The sequence below is a fragment of the Labeo rohita genome, chromosome 3 (genome assembly GCF_022985175.1).
Source record: "Labeo rohita strain BAU-BD-2019 chromosome 3, IGBB_LRoh.1.0, whole genome shotgun sequence".
In the NCBI taxonomy this organism is placed as follows: domain Eukaryota; kingdom Metazoa; phylum Chordata; class Actinopteri; order Cypriniformes; family Cyprinidae; genus Labeo; species Labeo rohita.
The window spans coordinates 33,033,560-33,052,252 of record NC_066871.1 but is presented as its reverse complement, the minus strand read 5'-3'; the positions used below and the strand labels follow the sequence as shown (position 1 = coordinate 33,052,252).

Below are 18,693 nucleotides of genomic sequence, written 5' to 3'. Positions count from 1 at the left end.
CATTTCCTTCAACCCTAAAACACAATTCCTTCATATTAACATGAACATTGGGCAGTATGTTTACGGGCTTTTCTTAGACAGCTCAATATAAAAAACTGACAATTTACCAATATGTTCTTCCAGTAAAACACAACTGGATTTTACTATGAAATCAATAGAGACCATGTAGTCTCGAACACAACTTTGTTAAGCTGAGACAGAAAACGACCAAGGGAAAAGCACAAACGTCCATTACTGTTTCTGGTAAAATCCTGCCAATATTTTACAGTGCACGTACATAAAGCAGAACCGCGCTCATGCGCAGGCTGTTAATGTCAGGGTGTGGTGTCTAGTGGTCAACATGTTGGCTCTAATTCTAGGTCCTGTCGTGTAATTCTCACCTATTAAAGTCTATAGAGAGCTGACTGTTTAGAAAACATGCATTTGTGTAGAAAATGCTGTCCACAAAGAAGCTGAATTACAGTATACTGTATGTGGTGCCAGAACTATCCAGTAACATCCTGATTGATAGCAACAGGAAAGACAGCCATAACTAACTAAACATGGGTTAGAGGCCAACAATTAAGCGATCGACGCTTTTAAACTAGCAACTTACAGCAGTTAAGGGCCAGTTCTTTGAAGGTTTATCCACAATGCCGCATCGGCCCAAAAACTCAGCTTTGAGGTGAAATGCCAGTTAATTTTTCATTTTTTATATGATGCAGCACAAACCAATATCACTGTAGCTTTATATACCGCTGTAACACAGTAGTAAATGCATGCTGCATGTAGACAGTGAAAATTATGGTGTTCAAAGTAAAGTGTATTAAGTAAACAAATTAGACATATAGCCAAACTGTGCATGCTAACTAATAATTGACAGCAGCCATAGTTCCTCTAATAGTATTTGCTCACGCATTGTTTGCACATTGTTTGTTCATATTGAATGACGCACTTTGTATGTTCTAGCTACGGTAAACCCCAATACTATCAATGTAAAGCTCCAAGCTTATATATGAAAGGTTCAGATGCAAAAGCCTCTAAATCCATCTGACGTATTTCTTTCAAATTAGCATTTCTTTCTGGCTACTTTGTATAGGTTTCTATGTAAGTACTCATACTTCTGACTGGGCTGAGGCTGGAATTTAGCAAGTTTGAAGTAAAATTATTTAATGGATGTATAATATGTGTCAGGAGCATTCACTCAGTATCATTATCTCATTTTTGACCGAGATGGCTTTTAGCTGGTTTTGCATCTGAACTCTTCATATATAATTGCTTATATAAAGTGTATTTCTGACTTCAGCAGTGACTAATTAATTGTTTTAGTTCATATATTGGTAACATATAGTTATTATCACTCTACTGTTTGTTTGTTTATTTCGCTATTTATTTAATTATTAAATGTAAGTCTTGTTTATTCTTGATTAATAATTAATAGTTTATTAATATATAATTGCATTAATACATTGTAATCTTACGTCTATACACATCTGGACCATACATATGAGTAGTTTTGCATATTATTTTATGGCACGTTTGTCATTTTTTTCATCATTTAGCTGAAACTTTTATCCTAAGTGACCTCAGTACACTTTATCAGTTGTATCTACACACAAGTCATCTTTACTGTAAAATTATATTTTCTGAAGACATTCATCAGATTGTCTCATTCAGTTATGTGATTTTCCATGATGTGCTATTTCCTGAACCACATCAATATCTCATGACAGTAATTGAAAACAACACAGACGACATTTGAAATATTTTGAGCCATTTATTTATTCACTTCAATAATTTTCAGGTAGTTTTACATTTGGTCAATGCCCATGTGCGCCCCTCTACATATTCAAAAATCAAATAAAAACTGGAGTGTTTACAGTATGCATCTGCCTGTGTGGACTCTATTGACCAGGGGGTCCCCGGGAGCAAAAAGACCTGTGTATCGAGTGGCCAGACTGCTGAATTGAAATGAAATCTGAGTACAAGAGAGGGGAGAGACGTGTGCTGCTCATTCAGGACAGAACTATCACCTGGAACTCTGCAGGAGAACAAAGACAATACATTCACGTTAGCTGTAATTCATTTATAAACATGTAGATGCTCAGCTCAGTTCCTTTAAAGTGTTTCATACACGTTATGCATTTAAATAGCAACTAACTTTACATAGATGTTAAGTGATAGCAATTTAGATCATGCGCTGATGAATATGAAATGGAAACAATCACAAAACTGTCTGGGTCGACTGTGTTGCCGTTCTGTTAATTATAAATGACGGAAATATAATATAAAAGCCATAATTACCATCTGCTCCAATCTTGCCATCGCTGTCATCATCAGCTGCTGATAGGAAAGCCTTTGTCTCTTTATCGGTCAGTACACGAGCACCAGGTGAGAACCGCTGCAAGAAAAACCTGGAACGACATTAGAAAGAGCATCATCTCACATCCCACATCAGACAGTCGCCCTGTCTGCTTAAAACATTGGTAGCCAGACAGAGACAGGATGCTTTCAACGCGAGGATAAAACGTCTTTCCTAATTAAAAAGATGCATGGAAACAGACTGTTGTCAGACCAGGTAATTCATGTCTGTTTTTGAACACTTAATAACTCATGTGCTTTAAAATCCCGGTAAAGGCCCGTTCACAACTAGAACGATATCTATAAACAGTGTTGCCAAGTCCGCGGTTTTCCTGCGGAATTGGGCTACTTTAACACTGTTGCCGCGGGTTGTTTTTCATATCCGCGAGTTGAAGCGACCCCAAAACGTTATATTCAGCCCCTGACCCTGGTGAAAAAAACAGCATATGCTGGTAGTTATGTTTTGATGCTGGTTTAAGCTGGTCCTTACACTGTAAAAAACAATTTGTTGAGTCAACTTAAAATAATTTGTAACCTGGCTGCCTTAAAATTTTAGGTTCAGTCAACTCAAAAAGAGTTTATTCAACTTGAAATTTGTACTAAGTGACAACTTAGATATTTGAGTTGAATCAACTTCAAATTTTAAGGCAGCTGGGTTACTTACCCATCTGTTAAGTTTAGCAAACACAAATATCTAAGTTGTTACTTAGTACAACTTAACATTTCAAGTTGAATAAACTTATTTTAGTTGACTGAACTTAACATTTTAGGGTAGCAGGGTAACACATTTTTTTAAGCTGAATCAACAAATTGTGTTTTTTATTTTTTACAGTGTAGCTGGTTTATGCTGGTCCTTGACCAGTAACATGACCAGCATAAACCAGCAAAGGACCAGCTTAAATCAGCATCAAAACATACCTACCAGCATATGCTGTTTTTTTCACCAGGGGAATGCGAACTATACCAGTACTAAACGTGTTAAAAATTTTCTGGGGGACCCCCCTCGAAACGCGATTGGGTTAGTTTTGGGCTAGTTTTGAGTAGCAATTAGGCAGATTTTGTTGTGAAAACCTGGCAACCCTGACTATAACGTCAACACCAGCGGACAAGTTTGTTGTCAAATTCGTTGTAGCCGAATGGATTCTGATTGTCTGTCATTATTTTATTGTTCTTCCACGCATTTCAGTGATTCCAACGATATTTCTCTGTGGCTTTATCGATGTTGTGGTGTGGACTCCGCTAGTCTTTAATATTATCAATGTAATATTTTTAGAACTATATCTTTATCGCTATCTTTACAGTTATCGTCCTTGGTGTGAACAGACCTGAAGTTAGGCTGAGGAACCTATAGGAAGTTTATCTGCTTTTTCATGATGCATGTGAAAGTTCCTACTTGAGTTCCTCCTCCTCGATGAATCCGCTGGCATCGTTGTCCAAGATGTTAAAGACATTCTTCACATCCTGAGGGCTTTTCTTTGTCAGACCACACAGCTGAAAGAACTTTTTGGGGTTGAAGGAGTCAGGAGCTGCAAGGAGACCATTGAACAACCGATTACAAAAGTGACTGGGAAATCTGATGTTGCAAATCAGATGTTCACAACACAGGTAAACTAAACAAGCCCAAACTTCAGAAACGAATGCATTTACAGTTTCAGTTCCTCATCTGCTGATGAAGCTCAAACATGCTGATACAGAGACGCTGTATCCTACCTTGACAGTCCTTGAGCGCACTGTCGATGGCATCAGCGGAAAGGATAGATGAGAGAGACATGGTCCTGAAGAAAGAGAACAGTTTTAAATAATTAACTCATTTTCACAAGCAGCTGGTAATATCTCTCCATAGCAACCTGAAAACATACAGTGCATTTGAATGCACAAATCAGACTGGGCTAGATTTAAATAAATCAGATATTAAAACTAAAATGATAGATAGATCAAATTTAGATTAAAGATAGTATATATCATATAAAATAAAATAACACACACACATATATTCTAATGCAATTTTTAACAAACAAAACCATTATAAGCATGCATGTTTAATGCAATTATATAATGTATGTAATATTTAACAAATATAAAACCTTTATATGCATGCATTTTCGGTACAAGTTTCATTACTGAAAAAAAAAACTTGTACATGTATGTATTTTAATGCACTTTTTATAAAAAGGCTACCTGTACTTGCAGCTTTGATGCAATTTTCATTATTATATGCATGCAATCTGAATATAATTCTCATAAAAATAAGCCTTACTTAAGATTATCTGCTAAAGCAGCACACAATATGCTACTAAACACAAAAAGAGATGCATCCGCATCTGATTCGGTGGAAAAGTGCAGGCACTTACCTCAGTGAAGTTCTCCCGGCAGGTGAGTCAACAGAAGTAAGGCTGAGTGGTGACTGCGAGTCTGTCCAGGTGCGATTTATATAGGTCTGAATGCAGTGACAATGGGTAATTCTTGAGTTACCAGTCTGTGGATCAAATTCTAACTGCCAGGCCCTGGCTCAAATTACTTACCTAACTAATTAACCTGTACTATTTATATCCGTTTGACTTGTGTAGGTGTGTGTGTGTGTGTGTGTGTGTGTGTGTGTATGGGCCAGCCCTCAGACATCTGTGACGCCCTTGTAAAAGGCAAATTAAGTAATAAATGCTTTGCTGTCTACCTCTTCATCACGTCCCTCCCATCCTATATCATAATACACATCACAAAAGCCCTCACACTCGTTCACCTCTCTCATGTACATCCGATCCTCCTCTCAGGTTGGTCAGTGCGTCCCTCCCTCGTTTCCTTTCTGCTTTACATGAGGTCATTCTGAATTCCTCATTAGAATATTATATAAACTCTTTTATACTGCTTTTCTATTGGGAGGTTGGGATGTTTTGGGATGCTTTGGGATGCTTCAAAGCTATCTTACCTTATGTTTGTTTTAATTTATCGCTTTCTGGTCTGTTTCTATTATTTTATAAATCACATAATCTGCACTGGAGTTTAGGTTTTTTGATTTTTGACTTTAATCTGTTCCATATTGTCTTTATGAACAAATGGGACTCTGTAATCCACTGATCACCAGATGCAAAGTAATTCAAAGGTATAGCTTTGCACGCACACACACACACACACACACACACACACACATTGTCTGTGTTGTTATAGAGAGTTTATCCTTCTCATTTCACCCTCCATAGGCAGACAAACAGCGAGCTGTCATTTTTCCTCTGCTGATTCAGGAATACAAGGTCACCTTTTGACTGGTGCCCAATAGCACACTGTAATCAATGTTTAAAATGCACCTGCTAGACGCATATATTATGTAAGAGGGTGCAATATGTCAGTGCTTTATGGTTTCAAGTGCAGGAAAAGAAAGAAAAAAAAAAACACTGCCTAACTTTTTGTCACCAAAGCCCATGTTACAATTAATTCAAGGTGTTGTTTCCATCAAGGCGATGGGGTTACAGACAGCGCATCCTTCATACGTGTGTAACAGATACACTGCCAATTTCTGTTTAAGTGTCTAATATGGTGACACAGATATTGATTTCTACTTTTTAGTTATATTATTTCATGCTTTAAAAGTTGTAAAAAGAAAAATGTGAATAAACTGTAATGGTTTAGGTGTCACTGCATGGATGTTTTCATGAAAGCTTCATGTGCATTCACTTTTTTAATCAAGTTTTTTTCTTAAGTAGAAATATTCAGATATTCTGATGAAAACTGCATGCATAATTTGCAGTTTTATTTAAGAAATCAATCATTTTTGTTTAGCAGTGATGCATTAAATTGATCAAAATTACATGAAAGACATTTATAATGTTACAAAACATTTCTACTGTAAACTTTTTCTTTTTATTCATCAGAGAATGTTGGAAAAATTTTCCAGTTTCAGCAAAAATATTAAGCTGCACAACTGTTTTCAACACTGATAATAATCAGAAATGTGTCTGAGCAGCACATCATCATATCATAATGATTTCTGAAGGATCATTTGACCCTGAAGACTGGAGTAATGATGATGAAAATTCAGCTTTGCATCACTGAAATAAATTAAGTTTTTAAATATATCAAAATATAAAACAGTTATTTTATATTGTAATAATATTTCACAATTTTATTGTTTTTACTTTATTTTTGTTCAAATAAATGCATCCTTGCTGAGCATAAAATACCTATTTGAATATTTATTTATTTGAACAGGTAAATATTGGCTTGTTGGTGAGTAATCTAGTTTCATTTTTGATCATTTTGATGCATCCTTGTTAAATCAAAGTATTGATTTCTTTTTAAAAACTTAAAAACGTCTTACTGACACCAAACTTTTAAACGGTAATGTATTTCATGTCAACTGTCCTTTTACATCAGTTGATCTGTATACAGCAGGGCTGTCAAATCGATTAATCGCAATTACTTGCATCCAATTTTTTTTCTTTTTTATTCGTCAAAGAATCTTAAAAATTGTACCAATTTCAACAGAAATATTAAGCTGCACAACTGTTTTCAACACTGATAACAATAAATATTTTTGACCAGCAAATCAGCATTTTAGACTGATTTCTGACGGATCATGTAACACTAAAGACTGGACTAATGATGACGAAAATTCAACTTGGCATCACAGAAATAAATTACATTTTAAAATATATCAAAATATAAAGCAGTTATTTTATATCATAATAATATTAATACAGTTTTTTACTCTATTTTCGATCAAACAAATGCATCCTTGGTGAACATAAAATACATATTTGAATATTTATTTATTTGAACAGGTAAATATTAACTTGTTGGTGAGTAATCTGTAAAATAATTTCTTAATAGTTTATAATAAATTTCTTCACTGTCATTTCTGATCATTTTAATGCATCCATATTAAGTATTGATTGCTTTTTAAAAACTTAACTGTCAGCTGTCCTTTTACATCATGTCGATCAGGCTGTCAAATCGATTAATCGCAATTAATCGCATCCAAAATGCATTGTGCTTACATAATATTTGAGCGTGTACTGTGTGTATTTATATATAAATATATAAATGTGAATATGTAGCTATATACATGTAAATATTTCTTAAATATATACATGTATGTGTGTGTATTTATAAATACATATACATATAAATACACCATACATAGACAAATGATTTTATTTTAAAAGCGAATAAACGCGGTTAATCCATTTTACAGTCTATATAGTACATTTTATGTGATGCGTTTTAATTTGTTTTATTAAAAAAAAAAAAAAAGAATGCATCCGTCATTAATTCGCTAATAATAGCACGTACGTCAATTTGGTGCACGGCGCACCTGCTCGTGTCAACTTCAATAAGCATTTACATTGACAGTCATGTTTGAGTGCATCACAAAAGACTGCGTTAATGCATGCTAGCGTGCCTATTGAGTTGCAGGGCGCACATGGCCCATTTAAATTCATTAGGACGAGGTGTTTGCTGTGACATGCTTTGGGACAGTCCATGCGTGGGATAACCCAGCGTGATGCTGCAAAAGGAGAAACCCAAGAGCCTGAGGCTGACAAGGACACCGGATACAGAGGTGCTACTTACCCTGCAACACTGATGTCATGGGCTATGATGATACCGCACATCCTATACGGTTACTGAGCAATCATTTATTCATTTACGTTTGCTTATATTCGCTGCAAGCACTAAGTTACACTACATTGACCTCTACTAAGGTGTCTCTTTTGACAGCGCTCAGCTGATTTTAGTGTGTCAGAGGCTAACTATCCTAACTTGCTACTTTGTAGCAACTACATTCTAAGGAAAAAATGCAAAACTACTTTTAGGGGCACAAAAGCAGCATCTTTGTACCTCTAAAAGGTTATAGTAGTACCTTAAAGATTGCTACTTTAAGATATGCACCTTTTAAGGGTAAAAATAATACAAAGTGCTGTTTTTGTTCTGACATTGTAGATACTTAAATCCCTTTCTATATTTTAGTAAGTAAATATGTGTCCAATATAATTTTTACAATCAAGCAATCTTGTGCGTACACTTATTCCAAAGCTTGCAAAGGAGCTTGCATAACAGTGTATGTGTTTACTATCTATTCACTCACTGTAAAGTAACGCCATCTAGTGGAAGAGATTAGATAAAACAAATGCTCCTTATTTGTTGGTGAGTAATTATAATCTTAGTAAGTAATAGTTACTTAATACTTTATTATAAATATTGCACTTGTCATTTTTGGTTAATTGAATGCATCCTTGCTGAATAAAAGTGTAAAAAAAAAAAAAAAAAAAAAAAAAAAAAAAAAGAGGAAACAGCTCGTTAAATTGATTAAATTAAATGATTTTATTTGAACAGATAAGTTTTAGCTTGTAAGTAGGGCTGTAAAATGATTAATCATGATTAATCGCTTGCAAAATAAAAGTTTGTGTTTACATAAAATATGTGTGTGTGTGCTCTGTATATTAATTATGTATATACAAAAGCACACACATGCATGTATATATATATATATATATATATAATTTATATGTACATATAAATATATTGCATATAAATATAACAATTTTCTGAAATATATAAATGTACATAATATACTCAGTACACAGATATTTTATGTAAACACAAACTTTCATTTTGTATGCGATTAATCGTTTGACAGCCCTACTTGTAAGTGAGTAATTATAATCTTTGTGAGTATAAATATGAGTCTAGGTATTTTACATATGCAGTAATGCATGATCCACCAAACAAACAGTTATTATAATAAATAAGCTGTTAATAATAAAACATTTTGTAATGCTTGATCCCAAATTACCCTCTTAATAATCAAGGCGATGGGGTTACAGACAGTGCATTCTTCATACGTGTGTAACAGATACACTGCCGATTTCTGTTTAAGTGTCTAATATGTCGACACAGATATTGATTAGACTTTTCTACTTTTCTAGTTATATTATTTCATGCTTTAAAAGTTATAAAAAGAAAAATGTGAAATTTTTCTGCGTTGATTTTTTTTTCATGACAGCTTCATGTGCATTCACTTTTTTAATCAAGTTTTTTTCTTAAGTAGAAATATTCAGATATTCTAACGAACACTGCATGCATAATATTGTAACTTGCAAAAAATTTGCAGTTTTATTGAAGAAATCAATCATTTTTGTTTAGCAGTGATGCATTAAATTCTTCGAAATTCCATGAAAAACAATAATCTTTGTGAATATAAATATGAGTCTAGGTATTTCACATATGCAGTAACACTGAATGAATGCATGATCCACCAAACAAACAGTTATAAAAAACAAGCTATTAATAATAAAGCATTTTGTAATGCTTGCATTTTTATGGCAGTGGTCCCGTATAACTTAATAAATGTATTTTTTATGTGATTTAATTTTATTGACATGGAAATGTGCTTATCTTTCTGCACACAGCTGGAATAAAAAGCAAGTTTGCAAGAAGAAACGAAAAGAAGTCTATATTGAAAAAGAATATTTATTCTTTTCTTATCGTCCGTTCCCGTAAAAGTGCATCAGATTTTACAGTAAGCAAAATTCATATTTAAGACAGGAGACAAAACCGCTACATTCACAGTCATCGTTTTGACAGTGTACTGCATGGGAGGAAACTTCTCATAAGCATCATGTGTATAAAAATTATTTATATTAAGATGAAAATGGGAGGTCTTGGGCAAAGTTGTTCCTTCAGAGCAAAAGGTGTTGTTGGTCAGAAGCAATTTATGCCTTAACCAAGGCAGCGAACTCTGTCGGAAAGAAAGAAAATGATGTTAAAATCAGTTTTTCAGTCAAATCCAGTAGCGTACTGAGGTGCATTTCGAATATTTTTAAGCCAAGTTCATTGTGACTGACCATCAACTCCGATCTTGCCGTCACCATCAGAATCTCCAGCCTTCAGGAAAGTCTTGGTCTCGGCGTCAGTCAGTGCCCTGGCATCGGCCTTGAAGTTCTGCAGGAACAGTCTGCAAATGCACAATTCATTAGAGAGTGCTTCAAAGCTCATTCAGTCTAGTTTAAGTGAGAAAATAGGAATGTTTCTTTTACTTCAGTTCATCCTCCTCAATGAAGCCACTCTTGTCCTGATCAATGATTGAGAAAGCCTTCTTCACATCATCAGCAGACTTGCCGGCCAGACCGACCTTGGCGAAGAAAGCCTTGTGGTTGAAGGAGTCAGCAGCTGTGCGGGAAATACAGGAGACTGATAAATACACGCTTTAATGGAAGACGGTGTGTTGAAGATCTGGTTGCTCACGGTGTCTCACCCTTGCATGCCTCCAGTGCTGCAGCGATGTCAGCGTCGTTCAGGACTCCGGCGAATGCCATCTTTAGCTAAATGGATATTAAAACAGCAATATTACACACTCAACTTTCATGATTTGATTCCAAAAGCTTAGACGCATCCAGTTTGTCTCCTCCACATGGACATTTACACAGCCGTACAGTTATGCTTAAAATCTGACAATGTTTAATAACATTTCATGTTTCATGCCATCAACCATGCAAATCCCATAAAACAGCGAAGTGGATATGAGTTACGAGGATGTTAAATCCCAAAGAGTCCGGTGTGTGTGACCGCGAGGTCCTCTTAAAATAAACCAGCAGGCAAAAAACAATCCCACAGCCGATTCAGATGAAGAGAAAATTTAAGATGCAAGCTTTTCCGTTATCGACTGCTCCGAAACCAATTCAGGATGTACCAGTCCAGTTTTTTTTCTTCACAGATAGACTGGGTCCCCCGTGCAAACTCACCTCTGTTGTCTTTTGGTGCTGAAGGTAGTTTCAGAAGACTCGAGCTGTGAACTGCAGTGATCTCCGGGCCCCTGATCGCCTCCTTATATACCGTCAGCGACTCCAAATATGAATCATAATGTAATTGACACCCGCCGGCCGAGGGGCCAGTTGACATGCGCCCAGCAGACACACTGTACTATATTTATCTTCAAAAATGAAGATGCTTAAAAGGTGCGTTTGAAAAAAAGTCCATCATATACTTGCATGCTAATAATACACGCTGCTGATAGTGCATGGACATATTCCTATGGACACTTGCTCACCGGGTTATATGAAGGGAGGCTTTCGGGACACTTTTCAAAGGGAGGTTTCTGTTTGTGCTCTGGGTATGGACTCTCTGGTTATATTACTAGTTCTGTTAGTTCCTTGTAAAATGCTTCATTTTGCATGAGATTTTGGTTTGCATTTGCTGTGTTAGATTTTGCCTCATTAAAAATGTTGTCTGAACTTGTCCTGGTTTTCTTTTAATGCTGTTTCCTCTATGGGAAAGGTCAAAAAGAAACTGTTTTGGTTAACTCCAGTTCTCATTTGTTATTACTATATTTTCATGACTTATGTGTATGATATGTCAATCTTGAACTTCCTATACTAATATATTGTTGCTAAATCGATATGTGCTTGAACCTTTTTATTCAGAGTATCAAACTGGGGCAGGTTTGCCTCTCTTAAGCTAGTTTTGTGAATATAAACGGTAAAATATGAAGTGTGTTACTAACAATTCACTCCGGACAGTTGCATACGACGTTTAAACAGCAGAGAGCAGCAGAGTTCATCCTGCCTGACTGGTTTGACAGTCAGAAACTCTTCTACTTGTTACACACCGTCGAAAACTGAGTTGTTTCTTTAATACTTAATTTAAAGTTGTTTTATATTAAACACATCCTCTTTTTTTATCAGACAGGACTTGTAATGCTTGGATTTCAAAATGTCCAAATTTCGGCTTTGTTTTGTTATTGTTTTCATACTTGCTGAAGAAAATGATTGAAAAGCAGTTTGACCAATAGCGTCAAGGAAAACAAAGCCGAAACTCGGACTTTTTAAGCAATTTAGAAATCCTGGCCAGGAAAAAGAGCACATATAGTCACCCTAGATTAGAATTAAGGATAATTGTTTAAGGGCTAAACGATTTAAATGTCTAATTAAGAATGTCAACTGTTTTATTCACCATTATGGCTAGTAGCACAGTTTTACAAGAGTGTTGCCAGTTGCTCTAATGAAGTTGTGCCCATTGCAGGGCGTTTAATGGGTTTTGGAAGACTGAGCTTGGCTGGCGCTTTGTTTGAGTGTTCGATGAGCTATTCTGAGCATTCAGGAAGCTGCCATGGACTCTAATTGGGCATGTGAAAACTATCCTTTGCAAATCCCTTCCAGTGCATCTCAGCAAATCTCCGGGCCTTCCCTCGGCCAACCTCGTGCCAAGAGCGGCCTGCAGGACATCCCTGACTGTGAGTGCATTATCGTGAGACGTCCGACAAGGGGAACGTCCATTGGCGGCCAAGGCGCAACCCGAAAAGATTCAGCGTCAAAGACATGTTACACCAAAACTATATTTATTCCTTGTTTTTCACTCTTCCCCAGAAGTGCATTCAAGATTGTACATGTGCACAAGCCAGTGGGCTTGAAATACAACATCCAACTAACACAAACAGTACCCTCATCCAGACGCTGTACTCAAAACTGAGCCAACGGTCCAAAGTCAGTCATAAATAAGATCGTATAAAAAAAAGTTCAGCTGAGAAAGGTGTGAGCTGTCGTGAGTTCTGGTTCCTTGATATCGGAAGGGCCTTGGTCAGATGAAAATTTAAGCCTTTACAAGAGCAGCAAACTCTGTGAGATGAGACAAAGATGAGATTACCGTTAGACAGTTCTGCAAATATCAGCAATTTCATTTCCAAATATTGTCAGGGGTCTGTTAGTGTTGATAAACTGCACTACTGCTCGTCATCCTACACTACAGTGGCGCTTCGGTGGATGCCGCCTAGTAAACAGACAGTGACGTGGCAGAGCTCAATAATGAGAGTGGCCTGCTGGCCTGAGGCCAGTGTGAGAGTTTCGGCTCAGTTAATGGCACTGTCACTTGCCCTACATTACGTTTGATTGATTTTTTTTTTCTTTTTGTGATATTTGGTTGTGAATTCTTTTTTTTTTTTTTTTTCAGTTTGTTAGCTAGGTCAGATCATCTAACTGGCTATCAAAATCACAAAAATGATTCGTGATAGTCTATCTGTAAGAATTTTATTGCAGATTTTCCTTGTGAAGACAACCTTAAATTGAATTATATGTGTGGAAAATTTACAAAAATTAATATTTTAATTAATGAATAATAAAAAAATATGCATATTAATGAATATGTGTAAATATTAAATATACATGTAAAAATTACATATACAATTAGAATTTTTTAATGTTTCACTTGGTGGCATCTTTAAAAAACTGTTTCTGGACATTTTCTTTGTAAAGAAAACTTAAAAAAATAAAAATAAATAAATTATGTGTGTGGAAAACTTAAAATTTGATGAAAAAATTTACATTAATAAACATTTTTAAAAATGTTTCACTTGGTAGCATTCAAAAGCATGGGATACAAATATTATTGCAAATTTTCCATGCAATGAACTTAAAATTGGATGACAAAAATAAATAAATACATTTATATATGTGGAAAATGTATAATAATAATAAATAGTAATATAATATAATTTAATGTACTATAAAATACTATTTACTATAATATAATAATAAATGGCATTTCTTTTAAAATTTGAACATGAATAAATGTTTAAGTAATTATTAAAATAAATATGTAAATATATATGTAAATGTATTTTTTGTAGTATTCTAAGAATGGTTTGAAAATATTAGTGCTATTAATAGCATAATAAAATAATATTTAATTAAAATAAAATAAATAATGCATGTGGAAAACTTAAAATTTAACGAATAAGAATGGGATAAAAATGTTGCAAATTTTTCATTACTTTTTTTAAATAAAATAAAATTGGATGAAAAAAATTATATATATACACGTGTGAAAAATGTATAATGACAACAAATAGTAATATATAATATTTAATATAATATAGTATAAAATTATTTTTTACATTTGCACATAAATAAATGTATATTTAAGTAAATATTAAAATATATGTAAAAATGACATTTACAAATTTAGAAATATTTCCCTTGGTAGTGTTTCTAAGAATAGGTTAAAATGTATTGCTATTATTATTTATTTATTTATTTATTTATATATAAGTAAAATATACTTATTATGAAAAATTATGAAAAAATATATATGTATATATGTGTGGAAAATGTATAGTTTAATATAATTTTTAAAATGAGGGCGTGAACGAATATATATCTAAATAAATACTAACATATATGTGTAAAAATGACATATCTACAGTTACAAATTGGCATTTTTAACAGGCCATTTTTAATGACTACAAATATTAATTGTTGGCTTGACCAAGCAAGTCCTGAGTGATGTGATGTTCTGATATGGAAGGAATTATAAATAAATTTAAAACAATGTCACAAACAATTTCAGGTCATTTACTCTGTGATATACTGTCGACTTTACTCGACTTCTGGAGTTTAAACTCAAGCTTTCTCACCTACACCTGTATACCAAAAAAAAAGGCAAGCTTAATCATTCAAGATCTTAGACTTCCTTTCCTGACTTCCTGTCTAGATGTCATCTGAGATGTAAAATGGTGTCAAATGTACCTTCAGCTCCAATCTTGCCATCACCATCACTGTCACCAGCAGACAGGAAGGCCTTGGTCTCTTTGTCGGTCAGAGCCCTGGCACCGGCCTTGAAGTTCTGCAGGAACAGCCTACAGGAAGAGCACAGGCCTGTTATTAACCCCACAACTGCCGGTGTTTTACACTATCCGGTGTGAATGATTTATTACGAGTCTTACTTCAGCTCCTCCTCCTCAATGAAGCCGCTGTTGTCCTGGTCAATGATGGCGAAAGCCTTCTTGACGTCATCGGCGGACTTGGCGGACAGGCCAACCTTGGCGAAGAAAGCCTTGTAGTCGAAGGAGTCAGCAGCTGCATGTGGAGAGAGGTTTGGGTGTCAAAATGAGCAAGAAACATGTCAGCGTTTCATTTGATCAAAACAATATAATCAAAATATGCTCAATGGCTTATCCAGCACGCGTACATTATATATTCCTTTCAATATACACAAGTCAAAGGTTGATTTTTCACATTTTAGAATAAAAGTAATCAAAAGTACAGAAACGTCATATAGTGTATGATTAGTTAAAAAAATGAACTAATCAAAACTACCCTGTGGTGACCTGCAATTACCTTAAAGAGCTATTTCATTTTATTTTTAAAGAGCTATTTCATCTATAAAAGTATGGAAATTAATGGAGAAATTAAATTTTGGTCAATCTAGCACTAATGAAAGTAATTTTGCAATTATAATATAATATAATATAATATAATACAATATAATATAATTTTGCAATTATAATAATATAATATCAAATAATATAAAATAAAATCATTAATTAAATAAAATCATTAATTTAAATAAAATTAAATTTAGTAATTTATAAGGGCTCTAAATAAGTTTTTAGATTATGTTTACAAATACCTTAAATAAATATAATATAATATAATATAATATAATATAATGTAATGTAATGTAATGTATTATAATGTAATATAATATAATATAATATAATATAATAGCATTTATCAGTTTTTTGGACTAGCACTAAATAAAATAATTGTGCAATAATAATATAATATAATATAATATAATATAATATAATATAATATAATATAATATAATATAATATAATATAATATAATATAATATAATATAATATAATATAATAGCACTAAATAAAAATAATCAGTGTTTGGGCTAGCATAAATAAAATAATATAATATAATATAATATAATATAATATAATATAATATAATATAATATAATATAATATAATATAATAGCATTTATCAGTTTTTTGGACTAGCACTAAATAAAATAATTGTGCAAAAATATAATGTAATGTAATGTAACATATGATATAATATAATATATTAGCATTTATCAGTTTTTTGGACTAGCACTAAATAAAATAATTGTGCAATAATAATATAATATAATATAATATAATATAATATAATATAATATAATATAATATAAAAAACAATATAATATATTTTTATATAATATAAAAATTACTTTCTTTAGTGCTACATCTTAGAAATCTTACAATAATTTAGACATCATTATACATTTTAAGCATTATTTATTTATTTACTTATTTATAGTTTAAATTAGTCTGTTTATTCAAGTTTATCAAATCTTTAAATTAATTTGATGTTATTAGCAGCCTCTAATATTTAATGAATCTCTTTTATATCATTATCATTCTGCAGTGCTTTACAGCTCATTAGTTCATGTGCTCATATAGTCAGAAATGTCATTGTTTGATTAACCCATCTTTATATATGAACATACATGAACTGCTGATCTGTTAAGTAGCTGTTAAGTAGATTTCTAAATATCATTTATTATACAGTATTTGTCCAGTTGTAATATGAGTTTATCACGTGATGTCTTACCCTGGCAGGCAGCAAGAGCAGCATCCACATCAGCTGCGGCGAGCAGACTAGCAACGGCCATTTTTCTGGTTCTGAGTAAGCTGCAAAAAAGCAAAAAACTGAATAAGAACAACTCATGAAACCTATGAAATGCAAAACATCAGTTAAGCAACTCTATATCCCCCCATAAATTGTAACTCCATCAGCTTTGAACGATCTCAAGTGCCTGGTTTTCCTCTTTCGCAGATGCGCCATAAACGTTTGACCAAAAGTACTAAAACACTATCAATCCCCTCTACTGATGGCAAAGTATTCGTCATTTCTTTATCCTCAGCGTCAAGGCATTTAGCATCCAAGGTCTTCGGGTTTTAGCCTCTGCATCCACAGCGGGATGTGAGGCGAAGCACAGATGCCTCCCGATGCTCCCGTTACCAGTTCAACATATTCCACAGGCCCCGTCCGTGTGCTGTGATGATGTGTTTTCTCTCTGAAAAAAAGGCCTGATCCTAAAGTATTATTATGCATCCGCTGCATGGACTCACCTTGCGCTTGTCTAAGGCGAGTGAAAAACCAAAGGAGTTAGTCGAGGTGTGACCAGTGCTTCTGGGGGTCCCAGCTTATATACCCTCAGCCTCACCATTTACAGGAATTCGAACCTCAGTAACGGATACCGCGTGTGGGTCTACGTTAGGAATAGTGTCGAAAAAATGTGTCCAGTAGTCAAGTTGGGCTATTTTTAGTCTCACAAACGATGTTCAGAACCATGTGTGGGACCCTATAGATCATGAGGCCCTCCTCCCGCAGCCGGCTCGGGTTAAGCAGATGTCTGTTCCCACCTCATCAAGACTTTTAGCGAGATGTTTACTCTTTGATTGAACATTTCTGGACAAAAGGGACTGATAAACACATCAGATATCACAGAGCGTGTGTTTGTTTGATTGGGCCGGGTCGGGTTTCTCTTCCAGGTTAGAGGAAACTCTGGACGGAGAGCTGTGGCGCAATAAACGGCGTCTCAAGGCTGTAAATCATGTCGTTGCGTGATAAGAATAATTCACACCGACAGTCAGTGGCTTATTATGATCAATACTGAAACTTTAGCAGACGTATGTGTTCATGTCACAGGCTGGATTAGAGATATTAATGCTTTCAGTGTTCATGTTCATGTTGAATTATGACTGGATTTATTTGGCCTACATGAAGAATATTGTGCAATCTGAAAATAAAAGCTTCATAACACCCTTCTTATTTGTTGTACATTAGAAGAAATGACAGTAGGATGTACTCTGAAACAATTTATATTCAGAAATTGTCGGTAAATTTCATAAATAAGTACAGAGAAGTGGCAAACATGAAATTTCAAAGTCGAAAGGTTGAAATAGTATAAATGATAAATTAAATGACATTTTTTAATTAATTAGAATTATTAATTTTTATAATTTTTATGCTGAATAAAAAAATCATGTAGAAACTATTTTCACTCAGAAATTGCTTGTAAATTTCTCAAATAATTACAAACAAATAACTTGTAACACTGAAATAAACTGAAATTTTGAAGTCAAAAGGTGGAAAAATTATTTTCTTGTAAAATGTACTCCTTTGAACTTTGAAAACTAATTTTTCACTGTGTAAAACAAAGATTGATTAAATGCAATTTTTATATATATATATATATGCTATTTTCTAAAATAATTAGAATAATTTTAATTTTTTTTAATTTAATTTTTTTTTTTTTATTTCTTAACTCTTACGCAGAAATGGTCACACTTTATTTTAAGGTTTAATAGCTATTAATAAACCATAAATTATGGCTTTTGCCTCAGTTAATTCCTAATTTGCTTATTAGTAGTTAGTAAGGTAGTTGTTAAGTTAAGGTATTGGGTAGGATTAGGGATGTAGAATATGATCATGTAGGATAAATGCTTTATAAATATTAATAAATGGTCAATATGTTATTAATCGGCATGCTAATAAGCATCTAGTTAATAGTAAGAATTGGTCCCTATAC

At 33.8% G+C, this 18,693-nt stretch overlaps 3 protein-coding genes across 3 annotated transcripts; all 3 read right to left on the bottom strand.

Moving 5' to 3' along the window:
- Positions 1 to 1,743: 1,743 nt before the first annotated feature.
- On the bottom strand, positions 1,744 to 4,866 carry pvalb8 (parvalbumin 8). The gene is made up of 5 exons (XM_051106016.1): positions 4,692 to 4,866; positions 4,051 to 4,115; positions 3,734 to 3,866; positions 2,284 to 2,393; positions 1,744 to 2,020 (listed from the first exon to the last, which is right to left on the bottom strand). Exons 2-5 carry the CDS (start codon positions 4,109 to 4,111, stop codon positions 1,995 to 1,997), a joined length of 330 nt encoding a protein of 109 aa, XP_050961973.1. The 5' UTR covers positions 4,112 to 4,115; positions 4,692 to 4,866; the 3' UTR covers positions 1,744 to 1,994.
- A 4,917-nt stretch (positions 4,867 to 9,783) lies between these two features.
- pvalb4 (parvalbumin 4) lies at positions 9,784 to 11,189 on the bottom strand. The gene is made up of 5 exons (XM_051106760.1): positions 11,073 to 11,189; positions 10,586 to 10,652; positions 10,368 to 10,500; positions 10,176 to 10,285; positions 9,784 to 10,069 (listed from the first exon to the last, which is right to left on the bottom strand). The coding sequence occupies exons 2-5, from the start codon at positions 10,644 to 10,646 to the stop codon at positions 10,044 to 10,046; spliced, it is 330 nt and encodes a 109-aa protein (XP_050962717.1). The 5' UTR covers positions 10,647 to 10,652; positions 11,073 to 11,189; the 3' UTR covers positions 9,784 to 10,043.
- Positions 11,190 to 12,647: 1,458 nt separating this feature from the next.
- On the bottom strand, positions 12,648 to 17,339 carry pvalb1 (parvalbumin 1). Its single transcript, XM_051106706.1, has 5 exons — positions 17,231 to 17,339; positions 16,710 to 16,789; positions 15,044 to 15,176; positions 14,847 to 14,956; positions 12,648 to 12,941 (listed from the first exon to the last, which is right to left on the bottom strand). Exons 2-5 carry the CDS (start codon positions 16,768 to 16,770, stop codon positions 12,916 to 12,918), a joined length of 330 nt encoding a protein of 109 aa, XP_050962663.1. The 5' UTR covers positions 16,771 to 16,789; positions 17,231 to 17,339; the 3' UTR covers positions 12,648 to 12,915.
- Between the last annotated feature and the right edge of the window lie 1,354 nt (positions 17,340 to 18,693).

Excerpts from the sequence above, each read along its gene's own strand:
- pvalb4 (XM_051106760.1), bottom strand. The coding sequence starts at position 10,646 with ATGGCATTCGCCGGAGTCCTGAACGACGCTGACATCGCTGCAGCACTG. Across the intron at positions 10,286-10,367 it reads ATTGAGGAGGATGAACTGAA|ACTGTTCCTGCAGAACTTCA; the intron begins GTAAAAGAAACA and ends GTGCATTTGCAG. Across the intron at positions 10,070-10,175 it reads CGGCAAGATCGGAGTTGATG|AGTTCGCTGCCTTGGTTAAG; the intron begins GTCAGTCACAAT and ends TCTTTCCGACAG.
- pvalb8 (XM_051106016.1), bottom strand. The coding sequence starts at position 4,111 with ATGTCTCTCTCATCTATCCTTTCCGCTGATGCCATCGACAGTGCGCTC. Across the intron at positions 3,867-4,050 it reads TGCGCTCAAGGACTGTCAAG|CTCCTGACTCCTTCAACCCC; the intron begins GTAGGATACAGC and ends GTCTCCTTGCAG. Across the intron at positions 2,021-2,283 it reads TGGCAAGATTGGAGCAGATG|AGTTCCAGGTGATAGTTCTG; the intron begins GTAATTATGGCT and ends GTTCTCCTGCAG.
- pvalb1 (XM_051106706.1), bottom strand. The coding sequence starts at position 16,770 with ATGGCCGTTGCTAGTCTGCTCGCCGCAGCTGATGTGGATGCTGCTCTT. Across the intron at positions 14,957-15,043 it reads ATTGAGGAGGAGGAGCTGAA|GCTGTTCCTGCAGAACTTCA; the intron begins GTAAGACTCGTA and ends CTCTTCCTGTAG. Across the intron at positions 12,942-14,846 it reads TGGCAAGATTGGAGCTGAAG|AGTTTGCTGCTCTTGTAAAG; the intron begins GTACATTTGACA and ends CTCATCTCACAG.